The 25282-nt window shown below is 45.2% G+C and overlaps 2 protein-coding genes across 2 annotated transcripts; both read left to right on the top strand.

Annotated features, from left to right (window-relative positions):
• Positions 1-28: 28 nt before the first annotated feature.
• Positions 29-13573, top strand: NME1 (NME/NM23 nucleoside diphosphate kinase 1). The gene is made up of 6 exons (XM_059732092.1): positions 29-1526; positions 3507-3710; positions 9114-9246; positions 9779-9880; positions 10062-10174; positions 13265-13573. The coding sequence occupies exons 3-6, from the start codon at positions 9118-9120 to the stop codon at positions 13380-13382; spliced, it is 462 nt and encodes a 153-aa protein (XP_059588075.1). The 5' UTR covers positions 29-1526; positions 3507-3710; positions 9114-9117; the 3' UTR covers positions 13383-13573.
• An 8232-nt stretch (positions 13574-21805) lies between these two features.
• Positions 21806-25282, top strand: LOC102571620 (nucleoside diphosphate kinase). The gene is made up of 5 exons (XM_014601966.3): positions 21806-21905; positions 22131-22263; positions 22813-22914; positions 24452-24564; positions 25026-25282. The coding sequence occupies exons 2-5, from the start codon at positions 22135-22137 to the stop codon at positions 25141-25143; spliced, it is 462 nt and encodes a 153-aa protein (XP_014457452.1). The 5' UTR covers positions 21806-21905; positions 22131-22134; the 3' UTR covers positions 25144-25282.

The following is a 25282-nucleotide window of genomic DNA, read 5'->3' as shown; positions in this document are numbered from 1 at the left end:
AGGAGGCGGGGTCGGTGGGCGAGCCGGGGGTGCTCTTGCGAATGTCTCGGGGCGGGAGACGCGTCGTGGAATCCTGGGACACCGCGGGCGATTGTGACGCCACCGAGCCCTGCGGGCCCCGCCCCCCTGCCCTGGCCCGGTGGCTGCGCTGGGGGCGCGGGGCAGGGACGGCTCGTGCCCTGCGCTGCTGCTGCCGCCTCCTGATGACACGTGGAGCATTCACAGGAGGCGCAGGAACCTTGCTTGGGACGAACGGAGTCACCGGCCAGACCTGGGACTAGATTTAAGGGCTCACGGCTCCCAGACCCGTGCTGCGCCCATGGGGCTTGGCCAGCCTCTGAGCACAAAAAGCCCGGCTTCTTCCTGAGGTGTAACAAAGGGATGGGACTGGCCCAGTCCCGGGATCTCCTGGGCGTATACGGACAACATTTCATAGAAGCAGGACGCTGGCTGCTGCGATGTCCCTGCTGCATGTGTGGCAGCTTAGGGGGTTAGGTCTGTGCCGTCAGGGTTGACGGTCCTCTTATGGAGAGGTTAGAATAGATGATGGTTTGTATGGGATGGTTTGGATAGATGACCTCAGGAAGTCCCTTCCAGTCCTACTTCTCTGTGATGCAGTTATCTTGTGCAAGAGTGGGTGATGGTGCCCGAAAGCTTGCTGAGAACTGTTTCCCAACTACTCAGTTGGTCTAATAAAAGATATCACATCTACCCAAAGAACCTTGCCTGCCAGCGTGGGATTAGGGAAGAATCTGTTTAAAAAGGCAAATGAATGGAGCAGTGACAATCTACCACCGGCAATTGTGTTATTTTCCACTGGAGAGCAGCAGAAGCTTACGTTACGCTTTCCTTTGTTTGGCCTGATCCAGAGGCAGTTACTGAACTTAAAATGTGTCTGCATCGTTTGTTTAAATCCACCGAGCTGGTGGGACTGCAGAGAGGGAAACTAGAGGAGGTGCAAGATTGAAAAGAATGTGGCCAAGTGTTTTGAAGATGTAGAAGAGTTATGTTCCTTAAACCAGTACCGTAAACAAGTATGGCCAGCCAAAAAGGAGCCTGAGAGTTAATTAGGAAGTACAGGGGCACACAGCTGACCTGTTTACTAGCCCAAACTGAGGAAAACAAGATGACATTTTCAGTTGTAATCCCATTTTAGGTCTGATTTGGCATGTTTTTCATACATGAAACTTTCAGTTAAGCTGTTGGATCACACCCTTGAATACATATCAGACATGGTCTTTCTTTAGTCTTTGTCCCTGGAGAGATCACCTGCAGCTTTCTTATGTTTCTCTGCCTTTGCTATTTCCTTGGCAAGGGACTGTTGAGAGGAGCTGACTTCCAGGATTTCTCTCATCCTTCAAGTGACCGTTTTACTCATTGCACAGCTGTTCAAACCAGTGGTGACACCCACTTCTCATGGATTTTCTACACGGCTTCACTAAACCTTGCAGGGATATCACTGACGGCAAAGTGGCTCCATTATGCCATCATCCAGACAGTCTTGAAGAGGCACCTTTCTGACTGAGGTGGGGTTTTAACTCCATCCTTGCAACCTTATATAGAAGAAGCGTTTCCTTTTTCACAAAGGAATTATTGTAAGCAAACTGAGATGGCTCTAAGGTGAAAAGGTTGATAAGTTTGAGTTTCTCTAAGTAGGATTTTATTGACAATTATTTTCATCAAATAATGCAAATGCAGAAGTTCCAGACACATATGTATTGCCAGACAGCAAAAATGGGTCACAGTGCTTTGCTGAAAGCCATCAAAGGAGGGGGCTCTCTGAGGACCATCTGTTCTACATCAGCAGTGTTAGTAGAAACAGAACAGAGAGGCTTTCTTTCGTATTGCTGTGGTAGTCCACTAGGACTCCAATCCAGCCAGAGGTTCCCCAGGAACCTACAAGCTAGGGGGATGGCTTTAATAGGCTATGGTCTGCTGACTGTATTATTTCCAGTCCGATGATGTTTCCTTACGTGGATCAGCACATTTAGAAAAACTGTAATCTGAAAGCATGTGTTGCAAGGGGATTTATGTAGGTGCTCATCATATCCTGCCTACTGGCCTGTCACTCTGCTCCTATTTTGTCATATGTACCTTTGAATTGGTTGTGGCCAGGAAGCTGATCATTAGAAACAGAAAAAGATGTTTCCACCCACAGGGATGCATAGCCTTGTTGCTTGCTAAGACATTAAGGAATTTTTATAAATGATCACCCTAGGCCATGTCTACACGTGCATTTACGCTGACTTAAATTTACTATGCAGTAAACTACTAGGGGCACGTCTAGTAACTGTGTGTGTGGACTGACTTGGGACTAAAATTAGTCCCAAGTCCATCCACACACACTGTTACTACGTAGTAAGGCATCTACATGTGCATTACTGTGCAGTAACTGGGGGTAAATTTGATACCTGCATGATGCAGGTATCAAATTTATGCTCAAGTCAGCATAAGTCACCATATTTACTGTGCAGTACAGGCGTGCACATGTAGACACATAGCTATACTGTGCACTAAATGCGCATGTGTAGATGTGCCCCTAGTTAACTAATTAAGCATTAAGGAGTAGGAGGCGCCCTGTCTGTTACTCTGAGATGCTAGGTGGTGTCCAATAAAGGAAAAAGTACAATTCATGCCCTTAGGAATTAATACCGGATAAAATGAGAGTTTGCCAGGTAGTGAGATACAAAATTTTCTCTATCCCTAGAAATGACAGTTTGTTTGAAAATTAAATAGATTTAAAAAAAAATACTGCAGAAGGAAATTAGGCCTCAAATGAGTTTAGGATGAAATTTTAACTGGGACATTACCCAGAGGAGATTATTTGAGTAGAAATCAAATACACCCTAGATGAGAGGGTGTGGTCATGATAACCAAATCATCAACATGCAAAGCTGGTGCAGCTACACATCACAGCTCTCTCAGTCTAATTATAAAGAGAAATATAAACTAAGTTATGAAGCTTGGAACCAGACAGCAATTTTACCCTTGCCTGGGGTTACAGATATATAGGGTTTTAGCTCATACCATGATAAACTTGGGACCAGAGCCACGAATTTAGGGTCCATATCTGCAATTTCCTAAATATTTTTCAGGTGTCCATATTCATGGCTTTGGGTTAGGTCTGTCTTGAAAAATCTCAGGTGGTATACAAACACGCTGGACTCAATCAACAGTTCACTGTTGTATAGCAGAGACATCTCCTTCACACTTCAGCTGTATGTTCTGTACATTTATTGCGCATCCCACAAATCCTTCTTTTATCCTCTCATTTCCCATTAAGAGCTTGCTGGCATATTATAACTTGCTAAAGGTTTGTAAGGGCTTTCCTAATTGAAAAGACATATGGATTCTGTTAAGAGGCAGACTGAAAATAAAAGTAACATTGTGATGATGAAGTATCTCTGGAGGACAGTTTTTTTCATATGACTGTTAAATGTTTACCAATTTAATACAAAATAAAGATAGTTTCCATCTCTATTCTGCCTTTTCCGTGATGTGCACAGGAATCCTGACCCATCGCTATGGCTGAAGATGAGATTCAGTTAAAAACAACTCAGAAGCTAAAAATCAAGAATCGAATCAACATTTATTACTGAGCTGCGTGGAACAATGACTTTTCTGGACTTACATGGGGGAGAAAAGCCCCTGACCAAAGACTTGATCCTGCGAACCAAATGTCTGTAATGCCTCAAAACTACAGAAAAACGGTATGCAGATAGTTTTTAAATATACCCAGAGAACTTAATGATGTAGAGATGATGATTGATTGGTTTGATTTTGATCGATTGATTATAAGCGCAACCACAATATGCTAGTTATTTTCCATACACTTCTTGAGGGAAGGTCGCTGCTTCAAGAAGATCAGAGACCAATATGTGCTGTTTAAATGTCTTTCCTGCTGGTACTGATGTCTCTGAATCTCATTTGTATTGATCAATAAGTAACTAGTGACAGGCACTGACAGCAAATCATGTAGGATGTAGACTCATGAGTCACTTACTACAGACTAAATTACTATAGAGTAAATTTACAGGTACAGGAGTCACTCCACTTAGTTACCCTCAGAAAATAAGTAACTGTATAAAGTATAAATTTTTCCCAGTCATTTCCCCCGGTGTAGCTGTTTGTTTAATGCAAACTGACTCCCTTCACCACCTCGTGGGCAGGTGCTCTAATAGCACCTACTACTGGCAGCTTGCTTCGGAGAAACGAACCTGAGTCTGTTCCTTACCACACCGGAAAATCCAGCATCAGTTACTCCATAGTAATTGTGTCACAAGTCCACATTCTGCTTTTTGGATCATTCTTGAAAGCACTAAATGCTTTCATACCCTTCGGAGTATCATTTGTCTGCAGGTAGAAACTATTTTAGTTTATGGGATATAACACCCACAGGAGCCATTTATAATTTAACTGACGGGGCTTTAATAAAATGACTCGTCATATTTAAGCTGTCCTCCTAAAGCAGAAATTCTCCATTGGTGCATGTCTGATTTTACAAACTTGCAGGGTCATGGAGCTGGATGCACTTATCCCTTAGTTGTGACTATCAAAACAGGTACTTAAAAGTTGGGATTTTGTATACAGGAGAGGAAAAAAATAAATTCCCTGGCAGGAAATTATTGAAATGTTGGGGACCAAAAACAGAAACCTCAGAGAGGGAGTTTCCCTGGCGTTTCCACTGCGAATGAATTAGTACCGTGGAAAAATTAGAGGATATAGGTATACAAGAAAAATCTTATCGGACATAAGTAAAGGGAAAGTAGAAAGTAAGAGAAGGAATCAGATAGAGCTAAAGGTCAAATGAAAGAAAGATCAAGGACGTCAACCAGAAAAATAAAAAGGAACCAGGAAATAACAACCCAGTTAGAGGATTAGAAAGTAAAGGTAGAAAGCCACAATATAAATGGTTCTAGGAAAGAGTCAGGGAAAAGATCAGGATGGAGACCAGAACGCAGACATTATGCAATTGGGAAGAGAGATTTTACAATGGAGCACAGAGAGGACAAACTGAAGCAAGAGCTAAATATACAAGTCACAAGTAAACAGGATGGTATAAAATTGTATGCCTTACTGTTTCATTTTGGCAATGCTGAGATCCAAGACGCTGTACACTAAACAATTCTTTATTATTGACAGTAGAGCAACCCAAGTGCCTTGCTGTTGGGAGTCAGTCTAATTCCACAGGGCTCTGTTTTTCAACCTCATTTTCTTCCCACAGAGGAACTGCTGCTGAATGAACCATTCTTCTTCCCTTCAACAAGCTCAGGAGAACTCTTGGACAAGTAAATCACAGTGCCGCAGCAAGGGGGAGGGGGCGAGTGGGGCAATCGCCCCAGGCGCTGTGCCCAAGGGGCGCCAACAGGCGCTGCCCAGCCGGGGTGGGGTGCAGGGTGGAGCTGCAAATGGCTCATTTGCAGGGGCACAGGGGCAGGGGGAGGGCAGTTCCCACCACTGCATGCACTCCGGGGCAAGCACGGGGGCCTGTGCCTCCCAGATCTGTGCGCGGGGTGAAGGCAGGCTGCCACTGCAGGCTTGCCCCGGGCACCAAACTTCCCTGCTATGGTACGGAGGCATCATAATTATTTCCTTCTGAGAGCTAGCAATGCTGGAATTGACAGTAATACTGTACAGATTATTATTATCTATATTGTTACGCTTATTACAGCACACATAATCACAAAAATGCTTAACAAAGGGTTGTTAGCAGGTTAAAAAGAAATGTTACAGGAACAGAGGACTGGAGGGGTTGCAGGCAGCCTTTTCCCCAAAACTCCCCAAAATTATTCTGTATCCTCACATTATCCTACAGCTATAAGGCACAAATCCAGAAACACGGAGAACACGCTGCAACGTGCTACAGATGAAAAGCAGAGTATACAAGGGCACTGCCAATACTCTGCCACTGCAATGACAGAGAAATAATTGGTAATATATGCTTGGAGAATCCTAGAAAGAGAACTATACCCCATGCTTCTGAAGTAGCTGCAACAAGGGATGCACGCAAAACATAGAAGGTGTAGTCCCAGAGATCTCTGTTGAAAATGTGGTCCCAAACGTCACATCTGAAGTACAGAATGCCTTGGACTGCTTCCTGGGGAAGAGAATATGCTTCTCAGTGTTAAATTTCTGTGTCCTACTGCAAGAAGTGACATGTCAGATATTTAACTGTCCATTGGGCTTCCATCATTTTGAATTCATGACTCAGGGTTTACCAAGACCACCAGCAACGCTGGGGTCATGAACTTCTTTTGCATCTTAAACAAATTCATTGACTTAATAAGCTTATGCACTAATAAGGGACGGCAGATGCTCAAGTAAGGCAATTTTCAGAATATGTCAGTTGTCACCTATTGTTTTTTGGTGACAGTAGAAGAGATAGTAGAGAAGCAGATAAATGTTCTTGTAAAAAAAGGCATACTGTTTGGCCTACTTATTGCAAATCTTGTTATACTTGGTGGGGAGACAGGTTGGTTAAAAAGTCATCATTAAGAGCTTGACAAAGAATCATAGTTATTTTTACAGGCATCTAACCCACATATTTAGGGAGAAAAGCTTAACATGTGACCCAAGCATATGTAAAGACTCCAACTTCACAGGGCAAACAGAAGAAAAAAAAATAAAAAACCATCACAGTATTTATGATTTTGAGGGCCCAACTTGTAAGTTTTGTGCTCTCAGAGTTCGCAGTCCTGGCATACCTTAAAATGGGACTACCTTTGGACTGGTACAAATGGGCAATAAGGGCTTGATGACAATGATTTTCTGAAGGTACTTTTTCTATTGATTTGCTGTTTCTGGATACACTTCTTTTTTCTAAAGATGGCTGGCCTAAGTTACATATACTAAATACGCTCTGCACAAAGGGTACTGGAAGATCTCAAATCACTTCAGTAGCAGCAAACAACTAGCTCACCAGAGCCAGCCCTCCCCTGCCCCAGATTTAGATAGTCAGACAAGCAGTCTACTCCCAGCCCTGCTTTGCATTTGCTTTGCTTTCCTAGCATGTCTCTCTCCCCTCCCCTTCTTCATCTTTTGTATTCTAATTTCTCTCTCCTTCTACTCTGCTTTCTGCACCCGCTTGCACAGCATCTGATGTAGTGAACTTAGTTCACAAAGGCTTGTACTCTCTCTCTCTATATAGATAGATAGATAGATATAGATATATCTATACAGATATATAGATATAGCTATATCTTATTTAGTCCATAAAGGTGTATAATTTACCCTTCAGACTAAACAGCCAACTATGCTTATATTACATACAGCCATGAGTGAAGCACAAGGGACAAATCCTAAATAACATCGGACTAATTACACAACCATAGACTATTTAATCTCATGTAAGTGAACACTTGAGGTTAATCCTTTGAGGGGCTCCACTAAGATTAAGAAGAAACGTGGCCCTTATGTAGAAAGGCTTAGTCCTTAGTAAAATGATTGTAGCATCCCTGGGGGGAGGAGGGGAAGGGGGCAGGAGGAGCAAGAAGGTGTGGCAGAAGCGATCCTAGGATGAGTGCTGCTTCTCCCTTTCTTGAGCAATGCAGGACAGGGTGGGAGGACAGGACATCACTTATGTTTGCCAGATCAAAACCTGGGGCAGGGGAGGGATGGGCCTAGTGAGCTAGTTGTTTGCTGCTACTGGGATGACTTGAGACCCTCCAGCACGCCCTTGGTACAAAGCATATTGAGCGACCTGTGCCAGGGGAAGGCCTCCTCACAGATACCCAGGGCTAGTTCCTGACCCTCAGTGCCTCAGTTTACCAATCTGTCAAAGAGGAATCTTGCTACTGGACAGCCCATGCTTCGTGTCCCTACCACACCTCCGCAAGGCAGGGGCTGTGGTGGGGGTTGGCAGAAGGCTTCCGCCAGCACCTGCAGCCCTCACAGGAAATGCTCCCCTAGGAAGATGCCCAGCTTGGACTGAAACTAGCCTGGGCTGCACAGGACCTCCCCATGGGTGGGTTGGATCAGACCTGGCGTGACCTGGGGCACTGGGCGAGTGGCCAGGAGCAGGCTTAGCACTGGGTGGCAGCTGGGCAGCGATGTCATAACCACCAGCATCCCCGACCCTGCGGCTGCAGCCAGGCAGGTGGGAGCTTACTGAGGAATGTGGGGGTCTGTGGGGAATTCGGGAGGGCTGGAAGGGGACGGGGGCAGCTGTCGTGGGATTGGGATTCATAGGAGGGTTCATGTCTTTGTCGGCTTTTCACTGCAGGTTCCGATTTGCAACGGGATGATCAGGTTGATTCCCTTCCAGCTGCTCCTTCCTTAATAGCAAAGGAGCTTGCAAGTGACTGCATGTGACGTTTTCTATTTCTAAACCGATCAAATAGGAAGGAACAAGGGCAATGCTACTTTTTTATCATACAGGTCAGCGCTGTTGTGAGCCAGGCTGACTCCTTGTAGGCTGTGCATTGGTCAGGAGCTGTGTCTCTGACACAATCCCTGGGGGAATCTGTTGTAACTCTCATTCTTCCTTCCACACATGCCTGCCTGATGTGCATCCTTAGGTAGTGTCAGAGTGATGTCGTAGCACTAATGGTCCAGAAATTATGTGAGCGGTGAGGATTTCTCAGGGTGCTACCTTTTATTGGAGCAACTCTGTAGTTGGGATAGAGTTAGACAAGCTTTCAACTGCAAGACAGTCTTCCAAACTCTATCCCGACTACAGAGTTGGTCCAATAAAAGATAGCACCTTAAGAAATCTGTGCATCATCAGAACACCAGTTTGCTGTAGACAGTTAATTATAGATCAAAGAAATGCATGCAGAAGTATTTCAGGGAGTTGTATCCTAAATTGAAGGCAGCAACGTGGCAATATGTAGCTTGGCGTACGCCTGTGCCACAATCTGTAGTCTTCTTTTATTTTAAATCTTTACATTCTTAATCCCTCCTAGCTGCCTTTCTCTCTGCCTATAGCTGTGCCTGGGTTAAACTTCCTTTTCTATTCAGTGCAGCATATGGTTGAATCATTTTAAATAGGTGAATTATTCTGAGCTAAAATTAAATTGAATTAGGCTGTGCCAGATTGTAGCTGTGTAGACTGCTGTTGCGGCTGCATTTGTGTCCTGCTTACGGAATACGGAGTCTTTTTTTCTCTATTGTAGGACAATGGCCTCCATTTCAGAGCGCACTTTCATTGCTATCAAACCTGATGGAGTCCAGCGGGGACTGGTGGGAGAAATTATCAAGAGATTTGAACAGAAAGGATTCAAACTGGTGGCCCTGAAATTACTGCATGTAAATGTCCCTCGTATATTTGTCCTTTGTATATGTAGTGTATTCCAGGGACAAACCTGTTGTCAAACGATCAAATTCTGATGTATCAAGTTATTTTTTTGAGAGTTTGTCATTCCCAGCTATATCTAAATGGATGAGACAGTCTGAGCAACCTAATTTTAGTCGGAAGGTAATATTCTTACAAATGCATCAAGTTATTTTTTTGAGAGTTTGTCATTCCCAGCTATATCTAAATGGATGAGACAGTCTGAGCAACCTAATTTTAGTCGGAAGGTAATATTCTTACAAATGCATCCTACATTTATTAACATATATGGTAAAAATAGGTTCCTCAAAATAAATTAGACATGGTTAGAGCACTCTTGTTAAACTAAACTCTACACTGAAATACATAATCTTTATTTTAAATTGATATCAGTCAAGTGACACTTTTACAATGCTGCATGCTTGAGGATTAAGAGGGCTCTGTTAATCTCTTGCAATTTAAATATGCTTTCCCTAAGCTTGTCTTTTTTTTATCCATTTTGTTCAGGCATCAGAAGACCTTCTGAAAGAACACTACATTGACCTGAAAGATCGGCCATTCTATGCTGGTTTGGTTGAATATATGCACTCTGGACCTGTTGTAGCTATGGTGAGTTTTTGAAAATGAAAACTGCAGAAGAAAAAACGACACGGTTGAGATGATCTGTTCTTGTTCATAAAGTTGTTGGCATAGCGTATTACATTTATAGCATATTAAATAACACATTACCAACCGCGGTTATGTTAGTTACAATTTGGATTTCGTAAATCTCACTGGGTTTTTCTTTAAGGTGTGGGAAGGTCTTAATGTCATTAAGACTGGCAGAGTGATGCTGGGGGAAACAAATCCAGCAGATTCTAAGCCCGGCACTATCCGTGGTGACTTCTGTGTTCAAATTGGCAGGTATGTTTTGAAATTCTGGTTGTATCAACACTAAGCCAGCTTGTAAATCATATGCTTGCCTGTTTGATAAATTCTTCTGATAAAGAGTGCTGTTGCAAATGCTAGATTCTGTTGTAACTACTGGAGGAACGTAAGCAGCAGAATGCAAATACTGGAATTTGATCAGCCTTGTAGTAACCAGATCCCAAGTCCTTTCTATCACACCAGTTTTCAATTAGGCTTCATATTTTAGTATTAATCCAGCCCTACTTATAACAATTAATAAGCTCTCTGAATCATGATTTGCCTTTTGGTTCCTCATCATAAGCTGTCCTGCTAAACAGGAATAGGCATTTTAATGCTATATATATGGTTAAAGTTCTAATTAATAAATGCTTACGGTGAGGCTGAAAACCTTTGAGAGGCAAGTGTAATTTTTTTAGGGCACATTCAATTCCAATTGCTAGTGTCTTACATTGGTATGAATATGAAGAAATAAACACTTGCATCCAGAATTTTCTAATTCCTCAAAGACCTCTAAGTGCGTTCAAATCCCAGTCTTATAGAAAGAAATGTGGGAAGACACATAGAACTGGAACTGAAAGATGAAAACAGATATGGCTTTTCTTCTTCCTTCTCCACTATCAAAAGTGGAAAGAAAAGAAACTTGATAGAAACTAGACATGAATATGGTGCCGGGGGGATTGGAAACTGGCTAATGTGGTCCCAACTTTCAAGAAGGGGAGGAAGGACCAAGTAACTAAATCCTTGGATGATGGTGTCGCTGTGGACATAGTCTTCCTAGACTTTAAGAAGGCCTTTGACACTGTCTCTCACCCCATCCTCATCAATAAATGAAGTGACTGCAGCATTGATGCCTGCACAGTTGAATGGGTAAAAAATTGGCTGATGGGGCGCACCCAGAGAGCAGTGGTGGATGGGTCGTACTCAACCCGGTGAGATGTGAGCAGTGGGGTACCCCAGGGCTCCGTCTTCGGGCCCGCACTGTTTAACATCTTCGTCAGCGACGTGGACGAGGGGGTGGAAAGTACGCTGCCCAAGTCTGCTGATGACACTAAGATGTGAGGCGAGGTGGACACACTTGAAGGGAGAGAGAGGCTGCAACTAGATTTAGACAGACTACAAAAGTGGGCAGATGAGAATAGGATGGGGTTCAACGTAGACAAATGCAGGGTGCTGCACCTGGGGAGAAGGAATCCACAGCATGCATACAGGCTGGGGAGTTCCCTTCTCAAAAGCACAGAGGCAGAAAGGTATCTTGGAGTCATTATTGACTCCAAGATGAACATGAGCCGCCAATGCCGGACCGCAGCCAGCAAGGCCAGCCATACCTTGTCATGCATCCAGAGGTGCATCTCAAGCCGGTTCAGAGAGGTGATACTCCCCCTCTATGTGACTTTGGTCAGGCCGCAGGTGGAGTACTGCGTCCAGTACTGGGTGCCGCACTTCAAAAGGGATGTGGCCAGCCTGGAGAGGGTTCTGAGGAAGGCCACCCACTTGGAGAGAGGGCAGCAGGACAGGCCCTACAAGGAGAGACTGAGGGACCTGAACCTGTTCAGCCTCAGCAAGAGGAGGCTGAGGGGGGACCTGGTGGCTGCCTACAAGCTCATCAGGGGAGATCAACAGCAAATAGGCAGAGCCCTTTTCTCCCCAGCACCACCTGGGGTGACGAGGAACAATGGTAATAAGCTGTTGGAGAATAGGTTTAGGTTAGAGATCAGAAAGCAATATTTTACAGTTAGGGTGGCCAAAATCTGGAACCAACTTCTGAGGGAAGTGGTCCTCACCCCTACCTTGGGCAAATTCAAGAGGAGATTGGATGATCACCTGTCTGGGGTCCTGTGAACCCAGCATTCATTCCTGCATGTGGCAGGGGGTCAGGGTAGATGATCTGTTCAGGTCCCTCCTGACCCTAGCTACTATGAAACTATGAAACTATGTAATGTGATTTTCTGGTTACTAGGGCTGTGCGAAGCTTCAGGTGGTGATTCAAATTGGAGGAGATTTGGCCCGATTCAGTGGCTGAATCTCTGAATCTGAATTGAATCAGGGGACCAATTTAAAGGTCTGTATTGATTCAAAGCTCTCCAAATCTTTGGCAAAGATTAGGAGAGCGTTGATGATTGGGGCAGTCCCCGGTGGCTGCAGCAGGGAGCTACAGCTGACTCCGAGCTGGTAAGTACTAGGGGTGGGGCAGAGGGGACCATGGGGGGACCCCTGCCAGCCCCCCCAACCCCTGCAGCCCCCCTGACTCCCACTCACTCCCCCAGCTCCCCCTTGGCTGCCCCCGCCCGCCCCAGCTCCGTACTTTAAAAAAAACCTCTGGTGCTCACCAGCTGCTGCCAGGTGAGGGGTGATCCCCGCTGCCCCCCACTGCTTGGAGGGCTCTGCACGAGCCCCTTGACCTCCCCCCTGCTCCCTCGGCCCTCCCACAGGTGCTCTGCCTGGGCCAGCTCCATCCCTTTCAGAAAAAAGAAAATGGAGAAAACCCCCTGGACTCACCGCTCCTGCAGGAGTCTCAGGGCTTCGAGGGGCTCATGCAGAGCCTTCATCATGGTGTGGGGCAATGGGGGGCAGTAAGGATTGACCCCACTGGCAGGAGCAGTGAGTCTGGGGGGGGGGTTTCTTAAAGGGCCCAACCTGGCCTGGGCAGGGCACCTGTGGGGGGCTGGGGGGCTCATGCAGAGCCCCCCATGCAGCATTGGGCAGTGGAGGGCAGCAGAAACCACCCCCCGCCTGGCAGCACCCGCTGAACCGGGGCTTTTTTTCTTAGCAAGTGCTGGGAGCTGGGATGGGGGTGGGCAGCCACTGCCAGGCTGGGAGAGGGGTGGTGGATGGGCCTGGCTGATTCGGAGATTCGGCTGCTGCTGAATCTCTGAATCAGATTCAGCCGAATCAAATCAGGACAGTGATTCAAATCACCAAATCAAATCACTGTCCCCCAAATCGTCCGAATCCGAAGCGAATACTAGCTGCTTCGCACAGGCCTAGTGGCTACCATGGCTACAGCTGAAGATATTCTGGAAAACAAATTCTCTTTGCTTTGAATTCTGTTGGGATTAATAATAATTCTTCCTTTCCTTCTTTTAGGAATATCATCCATGGCAGTGATTCGGTAGAAAGCGCGGAGACAGAGATCAACCTGTGGTTTGCTCCTGAGGAACTGGTTGATTACACAAGCTGTGCTCATCAATGGATTCATGATTAAAAGTTAGCCTGTGACTTTTAACGTCCCTTCACTCCAATAATTATAGATCCAGAAGCCATTTGTACTACCTTCAGTCATTTCAAAGTATTCCCATATAAACTGTTGGAAATTTCTCTCTCATCTACCTTGTGAATATTAAGTGTAATCAATGTTAACTGCTGCTGCTCTGATTAAAAAGCTATTGACTTATTGATTGGGTTATACTTGCAAAGCTTTTTGCTTGTGTTTGGGTGAGCGAGGGAGGAAGATATAATAGGGAGGAAGTCCACCACTCTCTGCCAGTGACATAAGGTACACACCATACCAAAATACCCTGTATCCAAAGAGAATACATTGGAACATGGAAATGCTTACAATCTGAAAGGGGCCTGGAGATCTGTCGTCATGCTTTATTAAAAATCCAGGACAGAATTGGTCTCATGTAAAATGATCTGTAATAGTCCTAAAACATGGGGAGTAAAGAATTAGATCCTTTCCCTTTTTTTTTTTTTTTTGCACAAAGAGAGCAGCTTTCCCAGAGGTTTCTTTCTCTCCAAAAGAGCAATGCAGTTGCCAATTGCCTCAACGGCATCTTCACCAAGAATAAGTGGTTTCATTAAACCACTTTTCCTAACTTATAAGTGTTCACAGCATTTGAAGGTGGGCTTCGTCTGGCAGCTTTTTTAAAACATAATTTTTGGAGAAAAGCAGTATATGAGGGCTGTTCCGTGGGCTCCAGTGCCCCTCATCTCTCTAGGGCATTGCTTTTTGACGCTGGCTGGGAAAAGAGACCATCACTAGGCTGTACTTTTTTGTGTAAACAATTGACAACTCATATTTTCTGTCCTTGGTTGCTTGAGCTGCAAAGACGGCTGTGCTTAGATAAGATTTTTCAGAGGTGACTTTGGCACTTAGGCGGCCATATCATTGAAAGTCAAGGTGCTTTTTAAAACTGTACTATTTAGATTTAAACTTTTACACAATAGATTATTCTCTTCTTAAACTGCCTTGATCTTAGCACTGCTCTCTAGCTCTGTGCAGAAACCTTGCAGCTTTAGGCAGAGCTGATATGTCTGTAAGGAAGGCCCACCTGCAGTTCATTTTGAATATACTAGTGGCCTTGCTAGACGGTTAGATAATTGATGGGATTAAAATCTGCCTGTTGTGTTTTAACACTTGATTGTAACAGATGAATGCTGTCAAATTTAGATTGCAAATTTAGGAATGAAAAATAGTCCTTTTACAGACTGACCCCCACTTCTTCCAGAGTTTGTGGCAATGGGGTCTGCCCAGCTTACCTCGGCGCTGCAGCCCAGGTGGCCAGGCCATGAACGACGCAGCTGGCATTCTGCGGCCGGATGGCCTGCTCCCCACCGGCGCTGGGTCCAGAGGCCACGTGTTTAAAACCAGCCTGGAGGCTGGGAGGAAGGCAGGATGCGTTGGGATGCCGGAGATGGAGCTGGACAGACTCCCTGACCCCAGAAGCAACCTGACGCTTCCCCTGCCAGCCAGCAAGCCCAGGAAAACAGCACATGCATGCCTCAGTCAGGAGGCAGCTGGGAAAAACCCGGGCGCAGCTCCTACAGCCATCTGGGAGTCAGTTTCATGCACCGGGAGTGAGAGAGCTGAACTAAGCCAGAGGAGCCCGTCAACCCGCAGGGGATTGAAGCCCAGGGGTAGCACCAAGCATCTCAACTGTGCTCACAGGCAGCCTGGCATGCCGATGAGCTTGCTCACTGTCGCAGTGGAAGGATCGCCCAGAGAACTAGCGGTCAGGTGGGGATGGGAGAGTGCAGCCCAGTGGGCCCTGCGGGCACTCAGCAAGGGTGAGCCCTGGAGGGACAGCCCACAAATCCCACATACCCCACGGTGCGGCCACATGCATGAAGTGTGCCAGTGGGGAACAGCTGTGATATTTGGCCCTGCACAGGCCCAACAGGGAACACCCTGGGGCCCTGGTGCACTTGGCCTACTGGCCGACTGGGAAGGACTCAAGGAAAAAAGGCCAAGTAGCCCAAAAGATATAAAGGGTCAGGGGGGAAGCTTGGCATAAGGGGCAACAGTGCCCTGCCCACCGCTCAGACTGAGCTCTTTTAAGTTAAGTTCTTCTTGTGTTGGCATTTTTCTTGGAGACTGGCAGAGTCGTGGGGAGATTCCTGTGGCTCCTATGCTCTGTCAAGCTGTCACATGAGAAGTGACCTACAACAACGGCAAGGTGTGGCCTAGATCTACAGTAACACCCGAGTGGCAAGGGGTGGGGTATAGAGGATGAGGAGCCCCACAAAATACGCACCAAGGAAGGCATTCCTGAGCCCATGTAGCAACCACTGAGCAAAACCCCCAGAGATACTGGGAACAACAAAGTCATGGCAGACGAGTAGGCTCAGGTACGGTCCACCCTAGGTGGCAGGGCAAGGGCCTGGTCACAGGTCTTATGACTGAAAAGGGAATGTTAGTGGGAGAGCTTAACATGACCTAGCCTTGAGGATGAAGGAGAACCAGAAGGAAGTCAAATCTTGCCCTTATCTGGCCTGGGACATTATGGTAAGTGATCAGTAAGCAGTACTGATTAGTAGTGTGAGAGAAGTAGGAGAACTAAAAACACGACAGATAATGCAATGATGGAACTGTTCCTTTTACTAATTTTGCTAGAATTCTGCATTTGATAAAGCTTTAAGAAAGTCAGCTAAACCTGTGAGAAATAGGGATTTTTTTAACTGTTTAGCTGTCAGTCATTAGCTCCTTCCTTCAGCTGGCCTTACTGTTCCCTTGATTCTAGAGAGCACGGACAATGTCAGATGCACAGTGTCACTTGTCCTGATCTTATAATCACACAGGCTGTAAAAATGCCCTTGACATTACACACTCGGTCCTTTCACCTAAAGTAAATAATCTTAGTCCTTAAAAAAGAATGCTTCTCTGAAGGCCTTCATGCTCTCCAGGTGATATTGAGAGGCAAATAGATGAATTACTCCTATATACATATTAGTAAAAGTAGGGTTATCTTAAATATTTGCCTCCATTGACTTAGTTAAATATTCCTTATATTCTTACCCAGAAGAAAGATGGCTCAGGCAAGCTACTCAAACACAAAAGACAACAAAAAGTAAATGAGCACTTCTCTTCTCTTTCTCACTCTTACTTGGCTGTCACTTTGTCCCTTCCCTTTACTAATCCAGGGTTTGGTTTGGTTTGTGTTTTTTCTTTTTAGGAGACTGTTGGCTTTTAGAACTTCATCCTTTATCACTTGGTCCTGGATTTTTCTCCTCCCCAAAGGTTTCCATTAGGTGGCCTGCTGTGGTTAATATTCGGCTTGCTCATGTCTCTTGCATCTAATCGCTGTTCTATCTCTGGTCTCTCTCTGGCTCTCCGGCACTCTGCAGATAGCGTAAGAGAAGGATAAAAGGGTGGGGAGGAGGAGACTCATTCCACGTGTACTCTAATGTAGTAAGATTTGACATAAGGTTTGACAGAATAACCTCAGCTAGGCAGACAGAGACACAGATGTGAAAAAGTTTGTATTTCGATAAAATAGGCCCCTTAGGTATCACTCAGACTGAGTCTTATGCCAATAAACCTTTACTTCTAAAAGGAGGTAAGAGGGAGAAAATAAGTGATAATCATTTCGAAAGTTAAATGAAAGCCTCTGTAATCTGTAGTACTTAAAAGTACCCATAGGTAAACAAGGAGAAATATGGGAGGAGGTCACACCCCCTTGCCACTTGTTCAACTAGGTTTGAGATTTTGTAGTCAAAATATTCTCAGCCTACAGCTGCAGAACTCACACATTATTACCATGCCCCACAAGGGCACCTTATTTGCATCTTTACACACAAACACAAATTATTCAAACTGAACAGAGAAGTAAGTGTGAGTATCCAATTATAAAAACCAAACCCAACATGAGTAAGCCTACATCTGTCCTTTTATAAGAGACTGGTAGCAATCCAGTTTATCTGCCTTCTTTTAGTTGCACATCGTATGGGAACATTGATCGGTAGGGAAAGACTCAGGTGGCTTGGTCATGTCAAGTGAATGCCGCATCGCTGGATCCCAGAGAATGTGCTGTGTTCTGAAGCTCGCGACGGGTCTAGAAAGAGAGGCAGGCCACTGTGCAGATTTTGGGATGCTTGCAAAGATGACTTATTAGCATCCTTTGGCATTTCTGTGGATGATGGGCAAAGGAGTGCAGAATGCCACTCTGGTTGGTGGAGTCAGCTTTCAGATGGAGTGAGGCACTGCGAGGCAGAGTGGATCAAGTTTTGTGATGAAACTCAGAGGAGGAAAGAATCAGCTGCTTGGATTCAGAGCACTGCTAGTGTGTGGGTGTGCCCTGCCTGTGTGCATCAGACTCAGCAGTCATCAAAGCACTCACCTGGTGCATATACCATGCTCTATAAAGAACAGTGGTGCCAGGTATAGATCAGCTTAAGAAAAGTCAGGACAAGTCTGAAAAAAATAGATCAGTTTGTTTAAATTTGCAGAGGCTTTCTTATGAGCTTCTCTGTGATACCATAGTATAGCATGCTCAAAAAAGAAAAAGAAAAACAAACTCTCACACCCCAAAGGACAGTGTTACACTGCAGGTGTGATGCAAATAAGAAAGGAAATGGGAGACAAAAATCAAGGAAAGGCGATTTGGAAGGCAAATTTCAGAAGGAACACAAGCAGCAGCACAAAGCTGCAGACTGAAAATACTTTGTTTCAGAAAATCAGGAGAGAGTGAATGATGAGTCTTAACATATTTTGCGTGTCTGTATATGCTGTGGGACCTCAAAGCACTTTACAAACAATGAATGAATAATAAGCTATACTTATGCAGCTTTTTAAATCCAAAAGTCACAAAACATATTTTAAAAAGTGAGTATTGTCATCCCCCATTTTACTAATGAGGAAAATGAGGTAGAAAGAAGTTAGGCCCAAATCCACAGAAAAGATTTGGACTTCGCTTTTGCAGTGTTGAACACTGCAATCTGTTAGGCACCTGGAATCCATAATATGGGGTTAGGTAGGTATATACACTTCTTATACAATGCAGTGGGAGAATTAGGCACCTCGGCGTGGGATCCACAAGGCACAACAGGTTGAATAGGGATTCGATGTTAACTAGCCAAGAGGAAAAAATGAAGACAGGCAGGTGTTTTAAATATGACCCCTTTGTTATAATCTGAATCTAAATGACTTGCACAAAGTCATACAGTGAACTACTGACAAAATCCGGAAACGAATCAAAGTCTTGACCCTCAATTCTTTATTTAAACACTTGGCCACACTCTCCAGATACAAGTTCATCCACTGTAATCTAATCATAGAATCACAGTATTAAAAGGGAACTCATGGGTCATCTAATCTAACGCCTGCACAAATGTAGGATATTTAGGCACAGACAATATAATGAAACTCTATTGGGGTCAAACATTATTAGATTATGCAGGTAAACTGGGACAGGAAGGTTTGTAGGAACAAATTTAGAAGAGAACTCTGGATCTGATGCATCCGGAGAAGGAAATGTTATCAGGGGACTTCTGAATCACCGCTACTGTGCCTGTGCACAGAAATGAATGAGAAGGGAGATCAGCCAAGATCAGACTACTCTGGAGAAGTGCAGTACTTGCACATCCGAGGCACCTGAGTCAGCACTTCCAAGATTACTAGGTAGTAACTGGGTTAGTTAACAAACAGCATCTAGGTTAGACAGAAATTCAGATCAAGCTTCAAAGTAACAATATAAATAAAGCACAGCAAGGTACATTTACATGATATTACAACTGTGACAACTGTCACTGGTCATAGTAAATCTATGGGCATGAACTCTATCTTCCACCTCTGTATGGTGCCCAGTCATCATTAATAACAGTTTATTGCTAATCCACGGGCCTGATCACGGGACGAGACACCAGGACCTTCCGGGTTCTAATCCTGGTTTGACACCCATTCTGATTTCTAATCTGTAATTGCAGCTTCATCCTCCCATAACCCAACAGAGAAGATGGACACATCCTTCCCCTGGAACATTTTGTTGCTGTTGTAAGAGGCCAGGATATCTTAGGGTGTTATCTTTTATCGGACTACCTATGTAGCTCGGATAAAGTTAGACTTTTGAACGGAAGCTATTCTTCCTCGGGCCTCTCGCAACAATCTGTTGTTCTGAAATCAGAGCATATTTGGAGGCACACACAGCGTTGTTCAGACCACACAATGCTCCCTCGGTAACTCAGCATCTCACAAATACACCAGCTTTATGGAAATGGGAGTCTCCTCCCTAGCTTACTCCTGCAGTCATATGGCTGAGGGCAAACAAAACTTGGGGGCATCTGAACCCCAAGCCTGTGGATTTGGGCTTGCACGTAGGATCCCTGCCAAAGGATTTGGAAGCATCTGAAGGCCCAGGTGGGAGTGCAGGGTTTGCCAGTAGTGTGGCCATGAACGCCGCGTGCCCCCGGAGGCTGGCGGGGGGGGGGGGGGGGGGGGGCACGGCGAGCTCCCGCAGGTGGTGGCAGCGCTGTTGGCAGCAGGAGCGTGGCAGTGGTAAGCGGTGAGCTCCCCCAGGCGGCTGCGGCGTTGTCGGTGGTGGGGCAGGAGTGGCAAGTGCCGACTCGTGTTCGGTGACCGCTAGCCAATACTGTACAATGGGATAAATGCCCTACTGGCTACATACAAAAAACTCGAACTCTTGGTTCCAAAATGATACCTTTTATTAGACCAACTGGGAAATTGCAAGAAAATTGTCCTTTTCTCCAAGCTTCCGGGATCAAAGTCCCTTCATCAGGCTCTAGGAAAAGTATAGATGGTACAAGATGGTAAAAAGTCCTCATAGGTAGGAAATACACTTCATTTTTGCAGAGGCAGCTGAAAATAGAAGGCTGTTCCTCTGAGTCCATGAGAGTGTCTTTGTGAGCTGTGCTGAGTAGCTCTTTGATGTGTAGATCAGGTAGAAATCCTTCCCTGGAGGTGTCAGATGGCAGGCAGCATGGCCGACTGGTGCCTTCGAGTCTGGCGGGGCAATAGATCACCAATGGGGGGTCCCCTAGCAGTTGCTGATGGGGAGGGAGGGGGGGGAAGGATCCCCTAGTGGATGATCACCAACTGGGGGGAGGGGGGGTCCCCCAAGCAGCTGGTCTCTGAGTCCAAAATCACAGATGGGGAAACTGGAAGTGCACTTCCGCCAGCACTTCTGGTTTCATGGGTAGTGTTTCCAGGGGGTGCACGGCCAATCTCAAGGGGTGCACGCACACCCACGCACACCCCCCTACACATCGCCAATGGCAGGCAGGGAAGTAAAAAAAATCTTTGTAGCTGTTCTGCAATGAAATTTAAAATCCAAAAATCAGCTAAAAATTGGCATTTTCTGTGTTTCAGGAGTGTACTTGGTAGCCATGTTGGTCCGAGACAAGAAGACATACAAATAACTAGAAATCTTGTTTTCTTGTAAAACAGGTTTTTTGTAAAAGGCAATTGTAAAAGGCAATCAGGACTCATAGCAGAGATGATATCTTTTATTAAACCAACCAGATTTTTGCAAAAAAAAAAAAAATTAAAAAATTATTTAATTGCAAGTTTTTGGGCATAAACACCCTTCATTAAGCATTGGAAAAAAAGATTGTGAAGACGCTCCTGGGTAGAAATGAAAGTTCGTATTTCCTAGGATTTCACGGAGGAGTCAATAGATGGAAAACTCCCCTGGGCAGACAGTTCATAGCTGGTACCGAGCCTCGAGGGTCTGGGGTGATGCAGATTACCCCGAAACAAAGGCAGGAAGAGGCAGGGTCTCAGGCTTCAGGTGCTCACGTTGCTTCCTGCTTGGGAAAATACACAATTTCATTTTTAAAACATCAGCGGCAATCCAATATCTTCCATGGGTTGGTCACATATCAGGGCTGTAGCCCTATCCATCTAGAGGAAAAGGCGATCAGGACTCGTAGTAAGAGATGATATTTTTTTTACAACCAGATTTTTGCAAAATCTTGATTATTATGATTATTTTACAACCAGACTTTTGCAAAATCTTATTTTTTTTTACAACTAGATTTTTGCAAAATGTTGATTATTATTATTTTACAACCAGACTTTTGCAAAATCCTTTTACAACCAGATTTTTGCAAAATCTTACTTTACAACCAGATTTTTGCAAAATCTTGATTATAATTATTATTTTTACCAGATTTTTGCAAAATCTTATTATTTTTACAACCAGATTTTTGCAAACCCTTGATAGTTCTTTACAACCAGCTTTTTGCAATCCCCCCCCCGTGCGTGTCTCGGTCTCCGAGGGAGGCGGCCGCCGAGCGCGCTGCTGCCCGCACGTCACCCCGCCGCTCAAGAAACGTGTCTGGGTTGCCGGGCCGCAGCCGCGCCCAGCAGAGCTCAGCCCCGCCCCGCCCCGCGCTCCTGTTTCTGTCACACTCAGCCGGCGGGGCGGGGCGGGGGCGGGGCCAGGCCCCGGCGCTGGGAGGCGGGACACTGAGGCGAGGCCCCGCCCGGCGGCTCCTCCTCTTCCCCGGCGGCTCCGTAGACACCAGCAGCGGTCGCAGGTCCGGCAGGCAGGTGAGGGGCGCGGGCTCGCATCGGCGCGGCGCGGTGCGGCGCGGGCGGGGTGGGGTGGATGCGGATGCGGATGCGGATGCGGATGTAGATGTAGATGTAGATGTAGATGTAGATGTAGATGTAGGTGGGGGTGGAGGTGGGGGTGAGGGGCCGCCACGTGGGCCCAGGCAGGGCGGCGGCGGTGCCGGCGCCGGACGTGACGTGACAGGCTGTTCCGGCCCGCAGAGCAATGGCGGCCAACACGGAGCGCACGTTCATCGCCATCAAGCCGGACGGCGTGCAGCGCGGGCTGGTCGGGGACATCGTGAAGCGCTTCGAGCAGAAGGGCTTCCGCCTCGTGGCCATGAAGTTCATGCACGTGAGTCCCCCCCGCGCCGCATTAGCCGGCTCTGCTCTGGCGCGCTGTAGGACCAAAGAGTCTGTGTATAAACACCGGAGGATACTTCCACTTATGTGTAAAAATCCTTTTCTCCATGATCCCAAATGCTTTGCCTCCTCGAGGGCTGGGGAGCGGAGGGGGTGGGTGATGCTGCGTCACTGGCTTTTTTCTATGTCACTTGCCTCTTTCTGCCTCCCTTGCCTGTCCGGGCACGGTGCCACCTCGAGAGCCTCGCTGCAGCCCAGTGCCGGTGACCCGAAAGGACCTTGCCTGGAAGGTTACCCCAAGCCAGACCCAGCCAGCACGAGGCTTGCGCTGGCAACTCCTTCCTGATTTTCTTACAGCAGGAACTGAAGAAAACGTGGGGGGAAGATGTACAAATATGAGCCAAGTTGTCTGTGGTGCTGTGGGACAACGTACTGTTGCTATTATCGAATGACGGTGATGTGACGATGCATCAGTTAATTCATGTTGTTTTTTAAACACTTTTTTTCTCAAAAAAATCTCACTAACTTTTTGTATTTCAAGGCCTCTCAAGACCTTCTGAAACAGCATTACATTGACCTGAAAGATCGGCCGTTCTACCCCGGTTTGGTTAAATACATGAACTCTGGACCTGTCGTGGCTATGGTAAGGAGCGTGGTATTTATCTAAATAGATACATATTGTGCAGGAAATTCATAGATCTGTCTCTTACTTTGCAAAATACTATTTTTTTTTTTTTAAAATGACTATTCAGCTATATTATCATTTCAAGCTTTTGAAATGATATGGGTCCAGTGTATAAAATACAGTGGCAAGAGAAACTAAACAACGTCCAGACACTGCAAATAAACATGAAGATGATCAGTTGCAGTTAATTGGCAAGGAGGAAGAGAAGAAAAACACAACAAAACCCCTTCAGACTTGTACAATAGATACCATTTGTGAGGTGGTTGAGGAAGACTAATCCAACTTCCAGAAAAGAGAAAAGTGACCGATTGTGCTGAAGAGTAACCTGTTAATGTTGGGGTGGGCACTCTATAAAGAGGACTTGCATGTCTGCAAAAATCAGCCGCTTTATAGTAAGTGGGGGATCTTCTTAAAGGTCTTATTTAGCTCATTGAAATACAATTGCTAGAAGCCTTACTTGGGATAAGAATTTGAACTAGAACTAGATCACTTACAAGGAGGGCAAGTAGTAAGACTAACCTAGGTAAGTCACTAGGGCTCTGAGCATGTCATGCAGTACTGCCGAGAGCAGGTCTAGGTGAGGCAATGGTTAAATTGTCAGTAGCGGTTTGTGTCCCTCCTTCAGTGGCGGAGGTGCGTCATGGAATTTAATACTAGTGGAGAACTTGAAGAAAACTATCACTATTCAGCTGTTGTCATCCTACTCTAGTAGCTAAAATAGCTGAAGTATATTGCTGGTAGCATGCCTAAAGTAGCCATAGAAGAATGCTGTAACACTGTATAAAATTGAGTTTTAAACCCTGGGTCGTGTCTGCCCTATGCAATTAGAACGTATTGGCTAATTAGGATTCCCTGCCATTTTTAGAGCTTTCCTGCTCCCAGCAAAACAGGCGGCCGGGGAGACCTCGGGCAGTAAAGTGGTTGCTTGGGGAATTCTGAAGCAGCCGAAAAATATTGATGTACTTCTTCCACTTGGTTCTTAAAAATAACTGACTGCTTTTGAAAGTCTTGGCTATATGGATGGAAAATATAACATTGTCTCTTCACAGTTGTTTCTTAAGTAACTCCAGGGAGTTTAGAACTATTTAAAAGAGCTAATTGCAAGCCACTTAATTAGAGCTTCTCAGGTGGCTTCCACCTGAGCCACTTGGGAGCCAAGTAACATATCTTCTCCCATCCAGTTTTTTTTCCAAGACCTGAACTAATAAGCAGCATATATACTCTTCGTAGTACCAAGTAACTTACATATTTTTTCAAATAACTTCTTTCACGTATCTCTTTAGTCTGTTTTTTGACAGTGCTGAGAGGTAAGCAGTGAAACAAAGATAATATTTTTTTACCAAAAAAAGTAGTTTTCAGAATACTCTTTATTTCTCTGTAGAATTTAGGTTAGGTTTAGGCCTTCAGGGGAATGGTCTTTGGCTTTTTACAAACAATCAATTATTGCAAAAATGAATAATCTTTGACATGAGTGTGTGTGAACACTTTTTGGTAGGTTTGGGAAGGACTCAACGTGGTTAAAACTGGCAGAATGATGCTGGGGGAAACTAATCCTGCAGATTCTAAGCCTGGTACCATCCGTGGTGACTTCTGCATCCAAGTGGGAAGGTTGGTGTTGAAATAATCATCCATGCAAACTAAGTTTCATGCTGCCTCTTCTTATTTCTGCGCTCTTTCTTTTTGGAAAGTTTAGGTAGTTAGACATAAGAATCCTATTCTGAAAGTATTTTATTTTCAGGTCATGACCTACTATAAAAACCATGTAAGAAAATGACTCGGTATCATGAATTTTACTTCATTTGAAGTACAGCTATACTTCAGAGCTTCATGTAAAATAAATAGTTCAAGGTAATGGTGTTAATTAGTTAGAGCTGTATTTTCAGTAGCACTGTGTCCCTATACTTTAGACTGTGACTATAGTTGGATATAGTGTGGGGGCTTTAAGAGCTGTAGTTCTAGCCTTTCAGCTGTAGATGCATCTCTTCACTCCTTTCCCCATGTAGGAAAGCCATTAATTTCTGAACATTCTTATTTTAGTCTGAAATTCTTTGTTTTCTTTGCTTTTACAGGAACATCATTCATGGCAGTGACTCTGTAGAGAGTGCACAGAAGGAGATTAACCTTTGGTTTAAGCCCTCAGAGCTTGTTGACTTCAAATCTTGTGCTCATGACTGGATCTATGAATAAAATGAGTTTCCATGATGGATGGTGCCACCTTAACACAGCATCTCATTCCAGCAGCTATTGAACTGGGAACAACTATCATCCCTGTTACCTTTAACATGAACTTGTCAGCACTATGAAATAAATGGATGATAGGAACTAA

This window comes from Alligator mississippiensis, chromosome 8 (genome assembly GCF_030867095.1).
Source record: "Alligator mississippiensis isolate rAllMis1 chromosome 8, rAllMis1, whole genome shotgun sequence".
Taxonomy (NCBI): domain Eukaryota; kingdom Metazoa; phylum Chordata; order Crocodylia; family Alligatoridae; genus Alligator; species Alligator mississippiensis.
Note: the sequence above shows the minus strand (reverse complement) of the source record. Positions and strands in the feature narration are given on the sequence as shown.